The sequence below is a fragment of the Rhododendron vialii genome, chromosome 5a, assembly GCF_030253575.1.
Source record: "Rhododendron vialii isolate Sample 1 chromosome 5a, ASM3025357v1".
NCBI classification, from domain to species: domain Eukaryota; kingdom Viridiplantae; phylum Streptophyta; class Magnoliopsida; order Ericales; family Ericaceae; genus Rhododendron; species Rhododendron vialii.
In genome coordinates, this window is record NC_080561.1 from 13,509,984 (window position 1) to 13,520,273 (window position 10,290).

Here is a 10,290-nt window from a genome sequence, read left to right on the forward strand (position 1 = left end):
TTTTAAAAAAAATTAAGGAGCTCTGTAAAAAATCAGCTCAACTCGATATTGGTAAGAATTTTTTTTTATCATAAAAAATATTTTAAAAATAATGAGCGGTTCGAATTATCTTCATCGGATCTGAGATGGGCTCCACAAAATTCATATGTACATTCCAATATGTACTCGTAACTTTATTGATAAATGTGTATAGATTCTACAATAAATGTGAGTAATGTATATTGCACTTGTGTGTGACGGAGAAGTGTTTGTCGTGTAACTACCATAAGTAACTTTTGCTTTAAAGAACTTTTTAAGTTGGCAATAAATTTTGAAACTTGATTTTGGCACTTTAAAATTTGTCTTTTAATATGTCTTACGGTATATAGTATAATTTTTATACTAAAAGATAAGTTCTAAAGTGCCATCATTAAAAAATAGAATGCCAAAATCATTTTCCTAACTTTTTTCAATTAGTTAAATTATTTTCATCATCACACACAAACATGCAATGTTGTGCCCACCATAGGGACCAAAAAAGTGATCCGAATAATCCACTTCTAGGATCTCGGTGCATAAAATCACTTCACAAAAAATCACATTTATCGGACATCGATAACCCAATAAGCGAATCAACATTTGGCTTGAAAAATGATCGACAAATATGTTCAGCTACGCCCAATAATTTGATTCAATCACTTGGCTACCGATGTCCAATCGACTTGATTTCTCCTAAGTCTATTTTCCGCGTTGAGTTTTAAAAAGTGAACAGTTTAAAATCGACAAGTCGCCTTGTCAGACTCTAAACGAAATCCAATTGGAGGGTACCTTAGAGGCACAGCAGCCCCCCAGATTCCTCATCATTGTGGACATGTACGGACTCCAGAGGTGCAGTTGGAAGGTTGTAAACCGTCAGATGGTGTTTTAATGCTCGAGATTTTAAAAAAAAAAATCGGAAAAAAGTTTAATTTTTTTCCCGAAAAAATTTAGACCGTTAAATGCAAAGATGAACAACTGAGATTGGACTGTATGGACTCTCTGCAGTCCAACTGCAGAGAATCTGCTTCCTTGATTTTGGCCACAGCTATTGACAAACAAATCAACTTTGCGCCGTTCAAAAAAAAACACAAATCAACTTTGCTCCTTTCAGCAATTTAGTTGCCGCGAACAGAACGTTGTGTCGTTGGAGGAAAAGATTACTACTCCCTAATCCCAACAATGCAATTTTTTGAGAATCTCAAATTTTCCAATATGTAATCCAGACTCTCTGGCATCATTCTGGGAGGAAATGTCAATAGAAACCTTCCGATTGAATTCCTCTGTATTGATACAATAATCTTGTATTACATAATACATAATTAAGGAGCATTAGAAATAAGTATCCCTGCCAATACAGAACAATTTCAATGTCTCGAATTGTAGTTCTGAACATATAAATGCATTTTCTCATTTCCGTGCGCTCCTATTCGATGGACCTGAACTCTGAGAAAATTCCATAAGCCCTTGTCTGAAAGCCCCAAGGTTTACCCCATTTCCGACCAAGATGCTGGTCACGCCCATATTTGATACCTGCACAATAGCCGTCAGACTATAAGGTTTCACACCACAAAAAGTCCTGTCAAGTCGAAGCCAATTATCAGTTTGAAGATATTCTCAAGTGATGCGTGTGCGAAGTTTTACCGCTTCAATGTTGCGGTCCTCGTCATCAAAAAAGAGCATTGAGTTATATGGAACCCCAGTCCTCCTATTAATTCTTTGGAAGTGCTCTGTCTTGTGTGTCCAACTGGAAAAGATCTCCTGTGTATCATGCATAACAAACACCAATAAGTCATTTTCCATTATGATGATCTACTTGTAGCTGATGAACTTTCCAGCAAACATCATCCACCCCAAACATTGTTCTCTTGAAAATTACTTAGTCGGGCAGTTTCAGTATTAAAAGATCGATCAAACAAAAACCGGAACATTCACAATGATTCACCTGGGACACAAACATCGATCTTATGTCCAATTTGTCAAGAAAGGCCTTTGCTATATCCACAGTTGGTGATCTAGATGCAATAGCAACATCAATTCCCTTGTCCTTCAGTGCATATATGATGCCTTTCGCATGGGGGTACAGTGATGGCATTTCACGCTTGGAGCGGCATTCACTAACAAATAAGCAAAACTTGCATTAGCAATTCAATATTCTGGACATTGACCAGAGAAACGTAATAAGCTTACCGTAACTAAAAATGAAATGTGACACTTACCCCCATATTGTTAGTGGTGTGATATAACAAAATAAGCTTATGTATTTATTCATTCCTTAAGATCCTTAACATTGAAAAGATGTGCAATAACACCCTTTTAGGTGATAGATGCCATTTGCTTACAAATAAGCAGGCAGCTGCAGTAAAATTAAATATTTCTAGACATTGGCCGGAGAAACGTAGTAAGCACAACACAGCTGAAAATGAAAGGTGGAAACATTTTCATTCATTGTTCGTGATGTGTAAAACAACCAACCAAGCTAGAATAGTTACTCCATAATATCCTTACCATGTCAGAGTCATGCTTCTACAATACTCCTTTAAAAGGCCTTCGATGATTATAGTTTTCCCCTTTTCTCCAATTAAAAGTGGTTAAAAATGCAATGGCCAGGTATATCGCTCAATATCATTAGTCACCAGGCAGTAAGGGTAAGTACTTTTTTGTAAAGCGAACCCACTTAAAGGGTCAAGCTTTTGGGTAAATAAAACTCGTGTTAATCTAGTCAAACAATTGTGACCACATCTGTTGAATAATGTTGGAAAAATGACAAATTTCAAGCATTACTTTAAGCAAGCAATATTCTGCATATGCATGCTTCATGTTGTAGAAATAGAAGGTGTGGCAAACCCCAACCTTCCTTTATGGTTTACCAAGATAGGTTTAGCTTTTGTGCATCCTTCGACAGAGGCAGGTACTATGTTTTCCAGAGCAAATGCTTTAGAATCCCAAGCCTTGATCAGGGGAAAAAAAGATCAAATCCATCATCCGACTATTATTCTGGTATTCGTGAAGACCAGATGTAACAGGATGTTGATGCAAACGGATTTTTTTTTTGGAGCACATGATCGAATAAGGTTTTGCAACTATTTTGCTAGCAGCTTGGTCTCAATGTGAGTAACCTTCATAAGCCCAATCCCAAATAAGAAAGGCATCAACTTTCAGATTCACTATTACAATGGCAGTTAATTGTTGTTGGGCAATGCTACTTGAGGTAGGTTCCGGCGTGCATCCCAACAAAAAGTGTAACTATGGGTCTGAAGTTAGATTAGATTCTCAAACCTTTTTTTTTTCCTTTTGAGTAACCAAAAGACCCACCAGTTAGTTTGATCCATGAAACTCAAATTGCATAAAAAAAAAATCAACATAAATAACATAATGAATCCACAAAAGGGACACAAAGAAAAAAAATACAAAAACCAGAGCTGTCTCCCAAATACACTAGCATTTATGCTGTCTGTCTTAAAGACTACGTCCACGAGCGAAAGCAGAGAACATATGAGCTGTGAAAATCATAACGTACACAAAACCTAGAGGCCACAATACCATTTTTCATATGAAAACCTTATAAATTTCGATTCGACTGAAAAGAATTCCCACATATAGTGAAGGGATTGGCCTCAAACCTCGCGTGCGGATGGACAACGGGCCACGAGTACGATCCAGGTTGAATTCGAGACAGCAATCACAACAATAGGCATAGCGGCCAAAAAAACGTTTTCCAATTCGTAGTTTGTTCTAATGCTCTAGGAACTATTTTCTTCGACAATTCACGATTTCCAATTGCTTATTTTTCTGTGTTTAAATTCCTTTGTCATGAACATTCTCGTTCCCTTCTAAGGAAAACAAATAATCAGGTACTGCTGGAACAAAGAAAACAAACCCTAGAATGAAACAAAAACCGGAACAGACTGAAGCAAGGAATTGAAGACGTGGAAGAAGATAGCTGATGGGTAATTCCATGGAGCTGAGAAGTGAAATTGAATCGATGAAGTGATTGTAAGAGTAATTGAAGTTATTACCAGTAGAAAGGCCAGAGAGTGTGGTCGAGATCGAAGACGACCAAACGAGGCAACACTTGAAACAAACCCATAATCTCCAGCGCCTCGTTCTTCACCTTCTCGTCGCCCATCTCAGACTCTCCCTCCCTTCCTCTCTCTCTCTCTCTCTCTCCGAAGACAACAAAGACCCTTGGAACAGGACCCGGGGGCTCTGCTGCCCGAGGGGCACAGGAGCCCCTGCCCACACTGCCAATCGCTGCAGTTTTGATTAAATAAAAAATTTCAACCGCCGATTTGTAGCAGAAACGTGATTATAAGAGTCTTATAGACAAAATTTGATTATGTCTCTTTAGAATAATATAATCAGAATAGTAAGATCTTCACACCCGTTTAAACAGATTAAAAATTGGACCACTTAATTTTTTAACCATATTTTTTAATATATAAACGGTGTCAAAAAATTAGTGCTCAAATTTTCACTCCGATTGAATCGGTACAAAGATCTTGTTATTTTTATCATATTATTTTAAAAGGTCGTAATTTATTTTTATCTCTAGGGTTCTAATAATCAAACTTATGCTCCATAGGATCCTAATAAAGAATATATACTTAATATGAGAGCCCTAAAGATAAAAATGAATTACGACCCTTTAGAATAATATGATAAGAATAACAAGATCTTTGCACCGATTCAAACGGAGTGAAGATTTGAGCACTAATTTTTTGAGGCAGTTTATATATTAAAATATATGATTAAAAAATTAAGTGGTCCAATTTTTAATCTGTTTGAACGGGTGTGAAGATCTTACTATTCTGATCATATTATTCTAAAAAAACATAATCAAATTTTGTCTCTAAAACTCTCATAATCACGTTTTTGCTCCATAAAATTGTAAATTGGTGGTTAAAATTTTTTATTTAATCAAAACGGCATCGTTTGGCAGTGTGGGTAGGGGCTCTTATGCCTCGGGCAGCAGAGCCCCCGGGTCCCTTGGAACATAGTCAAGAGTAGAAATAGAATTCAACAACTTCCGTCATTTTCTTTTAGGAAAAAATCGAAATGGTCCCTGTAATTTATTGTTTGTGTCAACTTAGTTCCTGCAGTTTGAATTTGCTCGATTTACACTCTATAGTTTTCATTTTGTTTCAACTTGGTCCAATTACTAACTGCCGTTAGCCTCCGTTAACCCTAGACACAAATAGGTCCATTTTCTAGTGAATTACCGAACACTTTCTTCTCTAACCTTGTAGACCTAAAGCCTTTTCTTAAAAAGCAAAATAGAGTTACTTTTTTTTTAAAAATCGGGTTCTCTGGCCCGTGTTCTTTTTTCTAAAATACTTGAATTTTTCTTCCAATATTCAAGAGGTGACTAGACACACCTAAACTTTATGCTCGATGGAGACTTTAAGTTTTTTTCTAAACCCCTTTTGGGCCAAACTATGGCCGGACCTAATTCTCCTTTACCCGGAGATATGTAGGCAGCTTGATGAAAGCTCAGTCCCTTTTTAAAATAAAATCTACTTCATTTTCTAAAATTCATACATTTTTCAAAAATATCCGAACCCCTTTTAGCGAACACAAAACTCCTCATTTTTCCTTTATTTTCAAGAACTACGTCGCAATCCATAGGAATCAGATTACTTATTCAGGCCCTAATCTCTCTCACTCCTTCCCCTCGAAGGTGAACGAGACACGTTTTGGTCAAAAGTGAAATCTCAGGTGTGACAAATGGAGAATGGAAGCCGTGAAAAAAAATGGAAAAGGGAACAATGAGGCTCTTTGTTTTGGTTCAGAGGTATATTAGGGTAAAAGAAGAATGTCAAATTATGGTTTAAACCCTATAAAAAAGGGCCCATTCGTGTCTGGGGTTAACGGAGTCTAACGGCAGTAAGTAATTGGACCACGTTGGAACAAAATGAAAACTATAGAGTGTAAATCGAACCAATTCAAACTGCAGGGATCAAGTTAACACAAACACTAAACTACAAAGACCATTTCGATTTTTTGTCCCTTTCCTTTTCTAAGACAAAGATTATGCGGAGAGAAAATTAAAAATAGGGAATTGATTTTCGCAATCTTTAAATTAATAACCGCACCAAAATCAATTCTTATATGGAATTAATTTTGGCACTCCTTTTTAAAAGTTCGGTTATCAATTTTGGGAGGACCGAAATCACTCCCCTAAAAATAATCCTGTTATGATTAATAATGATAGGGACCCACGAAAGTTTTCCCAAAAATGTTTCGAAACAAAAATCATGACTTGTTCCATTAAGTTTTTTTGGCGCTTCTTATTATTTTAACCTTATTTAAATTTTATTCGTATTTGTTTATTTTGCGCCTAACTTTTGTAGATTATTAATTTGAAAAGAGAAATTTAAAAAGTAAAATTTTGTTACTTTTCCCCAAATATTCTCATAAATATCCAAGAAACTCCAAGTCAGTTTTTTAGATTTTGGGATTTATCTTGGATATTTTAAAAAATATGAGTAAAAGTCATAATTTTTTACTTTTTTGATTTTTCTTGACGAGAAGAATCAATAATCCACAAAAGTTATGTGCAAAGCTAATAAATGCAATTTTTTTAATAAAGACAAAACAAAAAAAGCTCCAAAAAAACATAGTGGAACAGTAGTGGTTCCAAGTGACTTGAATGTTCGAGTATCACAAATCAAAGTGAATCTCTATCATTAATTTTACTTTCAGTGACATTTTCAGGAAACTCTTCAGGGTCCATAGAATTATCGTTGATTGTTTAGTTTGAAGAAAAAAACCAAAAATAATCAAATAGAAGTATTAAACACGTTAAAAATATGATTTTCTCTTGTATTGTTTGGTTAACAGAAAGAGAAGAGAAATTAACACAATAAAAGATTGTGCATGATGAAATCTTACAAACTAATTTTTGCAATCCACTTTCTTATACATTCTGAAATTTATATTTAAATTGTAAAATTACACATTATACAGTTTTAAATTTTTTAAGTACATAAAATTCAAGTTTTTGAGTGATTTCATAAAAAAGTAAAGCCCAAATAAATTCTTAAAGGCCTTACAGTTTAATAAATTTTCTTTATTTTTTCAAAAACTTCAAACAGAGTATGAAGTACATAAATATTAATTCGAATGAGTGATGTAATTAAATTATTTTGGAAGAGCTTTATGGAAGGTGAGAGAGAGTCCAAAGTTATAGATAGAAGCTTGATTTTTTGTTTATATTTTGGTAAAAACGTTTTATTTTTCTTTTGTTAATTTGTTTTGAAAAAGATATATAGTAAATAAATAAACAAAAGATATGCCTCAAATAAAAAACTTTGAAAAATAAAAACACCAGTCTATGTTAACTTTCTTAATTGAAGTTTTCTTTAACTTTGGATCGTATTGCTTATTTTTGCTAATTTCTTTCATCAAGTTGAATTGAAAATGTAAACAAATTTGACACAAGTTTACATAATTAGAAAAATAATATGAATCAATAAAAACTTTTATCATTAACTAGCAAGAATTCAATAGAAAAATATCAATGCTTAGCCAAAAAAACAAACGAAAAAATTCAATTTCAATTTATAAATACTAACGACCTGTTTTAGAATTTGAAGAAAATAAAGGAAATGAAAAGAAGAGAAAAGTTTGAAAAAAACGTGGATGAAAATTTAGTGTATTTGATTTTTTATTTTGCTACTCCCTTTGTCCCAAATTGCTGGTTTTTTTTGAACAATCGTGCTACTCAAAAAATTGTTCATATCTCACAATTTATAATGTTTTATATAATTTTAAAAATATCATACTGTATTATAGAACTAATTGAGATCTATCAAATAAAATTCATATCAAATATAAAAAATATTACAGTACAAATTAAAAAATATAGATAATTTTTTGAGAAATTCCAAATAGTGAAAAATGACAAGTAATTTGGGACGAAGGGAATACTATTTTCTCAATTTTCTCTCGTACCAAACATGGAAAATTATTGCGGATCAAAAAAAATAAAAACATGGAAAATTATTTTTCCTTTTATTATTATTTTTTGGCTAGGTTCCAAACAAAGACAAACAAGTGTCATTTTCCCCTGAAACCACTGTCCTTTTTCGTCCAGTAATAAAAACTCTACCCTCTCTCTCTCTCTTCGTGGCTCACCTTCTTCACTCCGAGTCTAGATTCAACAACACACACACACCCCCGTAAAGAAGAGAGAAATGGAACCCAACAGCAGCAGCGGCGGCGGCGGCAACAGAGCCGAGGCGGACCGCTGGCTCCTCATCGCCGAGAAGCTCCTCGCCGGCCGTGACCTAGTCGGCAGCAAGACCTTCGCGATCCGCGCCCGCGACTCCGACCCGACCCGCCTCGACTCAGCCGACCAGATCCTCGCCGTCGCCGACACCCTCATCGCCGGCGAGAAGCGGCTCAATCAAGACCAGCAACTCGACTGGTACTCCATCCTCCAGCTCGCCGGCCGCCACACCGCCGACCCTGAACTCGTCGCCTCCCACTACCGCCGCCTCGCCCTCCTCCTCAACCCCCACCGCAACCACCTCCCCTTCGCCGATCACGCCATGAAGCTCGTTTCCGACGCCTGGTCAGTCCTCTCTAACCCTACCCGTAAAGCCCTCTACGATAACGACATCGTTCTCGATAACAACAACAACAACAATGATAATAGTAATTACTCTACTAATGAACACCCACACAGCCAGCAGCAAGATGATGCTGCGGTAAGAAGAAGCTCCAGAAACAGCAATTCTAGTAAAACTAGGGCTAGGACTGTTGCAGAGGAAATAGGAAACCCTAGTGATAACCCTGGTGATAACGCTGTCGATAACCGTAGTGAGAGTCATGATGTGAATTACAATTTCTGGACGGCTTGTCCATATTGTTATAACATGTACGAGTACCCGGGGGTTTACGTCGATTGTTCCCTCCGGTGCCAGAATTGCCGTAGGGCGTTTCACGGGACGAAGATAATGGCGCCGCCGCCGATTATCGAGGGGAAAGAGAGCTACTTCTGTTGTTGGGGGTTTCATCCGTTGGGGGTTTCGATTTCGAAGTTGGACAAGAATAAGGGTGGTGGTGGTGGGGGTTTGGGTTGGTCCCCTTTTTCTCCCATGTTTGGTGGTGGTCCTCAATTCAGGGAAGATAGGAGGAGTAATGTGGTGGAGGATAGTATGAATGTTGGTGCGGGTCAGATGAATGTGAATGCTCACAAGAGCTCCGCGCCCAGGATATACGTTAATGATGATGATGTCTATGTGGAGGTATCAGAACCGGAGGAGGAATCGGACGATGATTGGGGTAATAATAGACAGAAGAAGAAAGCGAAAGGTACTAAGGGCAAGGATTTAACAGGTAATAAAAGTGTTAAGAAACCAGTATTGGAGAAGGCAAAGAAACTTAAAGGAGTTGGTGATGGTTTACAAGGTGGATCTTTGATGCCAGGGGTTATGGGGGCGCCAAATGTGTCAAATGCTGAAAATAGTAGGAAAGTGGCTGGAAATAGTGCAAAGAAGCAAACGGGGAAGTTTGCAAAACAATGGGGTAGGTTGGACTTGAATGTGGAGTTTAGTAATGAGGTAGAAGAGCCTGCTCCTGGGATGAGCAGATTGAATGCTCCGGGAATGGGGAGAGGGAACGCTATGGGAATGATTAGAGGGAATGGGGCAGGTAATGGCGAGGAGGAAGGAATGGAAGGGATTGGGTTTTTTGAAGGTCTTGATGAATTTTTGAGCAGTTTGCCAATACTGAAAAGTTAAGGCTGCCTAGTGAAGGAAGACTCTTGTTGTTGTAGTAGTAGGTAATGTTGTTGTATTTATGCACCAATGACTGGTGTACCAGCATTGGCCATTTTCTACCTAGCGTCTTAGGTGTCAACTTGTTAATGTATATTTTTCAGCAATGAGTTTTATCCATCTTTTGACTGCTGTTATTGACTTATTACTTCCTTGCTAGGCAAATGGCATATGGCAAGATTACTTTTGGTAATCCTGGTTGTGAGCCAAGTTTTGCTGCAACACTCCACCCTTTTTATTTATGCTAGTCTCCTTTTTCAATGTATCGTACGTATACAGCAACATGGAATGCAGGTGGTCTTCAAATGCCATTTAACATAGTGTAGTTGTAGTCCAGAGATCGTTAATTGTGTGGTTGAGCTAGATGTTTTTTTTCCCTGGAACAATGTCCTTTATATGGAACCCAACAAAAAACAAACTCAAGGGGATAGCCTTGGGATACAGACGACCAGCTAACTAACTAAACTGACAAAACAACAGAGCAAAGGAC

General features: G+C 36.9%; 2 protein-coding genes across 2 annotated transcripts; one reads left to right on the forward strand and one right to left on the reverse strand.

Moving 5' to 3' along the window:
• Positions 1-1,186: 1,186 nt before the first annotated feature.
• LOC131327070 (uncharacterized) lies at positions 1,187-4,254 on the reverse strand. The gene is made up of 4 exons (XM_058360066.1): positions 4,035-4,254; positions 1,961-2,132; positions 1,660-1,776; positions 1,187-1,548 (listed from the first exon to the last, which is right to left on the reverse strand). The coding sequence occupies exons 1-4, from the start codon at positions 4,142-4,144 to the stop codon at positions 1,426-1,428; spliced, it is 522 nt and encodes a 173-aa protein (XP_058216049.1). The 5' UTR covers positions 4,145-4,254; the 3' UTR covers positions 1,187-1,425.
• Positions 4,255-8,127: 3,873 nt separating this feature from the next.
• On the forward strand, positions 8,128-9,932 carry LOC131327071 (uncharacterized). Its single transcript, XM_058360067.1, has one exon. The coding sequence runs from the start codon at positions 8,214-8,216 to the stop codon at positions 9,762-9,764; it is 1,551 nt and encodes a 516-aa protein (XP_058216050.1). The 5' UTR covers positions 8,128-8,213; the 3' UTR covers positions 9,765-9,932.
• Positions 9,933-10,290: the final 358 nt, after the last annotated feature.

Bases quoted from the DNA above. Each gene is read 5' to 3' on its own strand.
- LOC131327070 (XM_058360066.1), bottom strand. From the start codon at position 4,144: ATGGGCGACGAGAAGGTGAAGAACGAGGCGCTGGAGATTATGGGTTTG. The intron at 2,133-4,034 runs GTAATAACTTCA...CTTATTTGTTAG, and splicing joins ACTCTCTGGCCTTTCTACTG to TGAATGCCGCTCCAAGCGTG. The intron at 1,549-1,659 runs GTAAAACTTCGC...GCTATTGTGCAG, and splicing joins AGGACCGCAACATTGAAGCG to GTATCAAATATGGGCGTGAC.
- LOC131327071 (XM_058360067.1), top strand. From the start codon at position 8,214: ATGGAACCCAACAGCAGCAGCGGCGGCGGCGGCAACAGAGCCGAGGCG.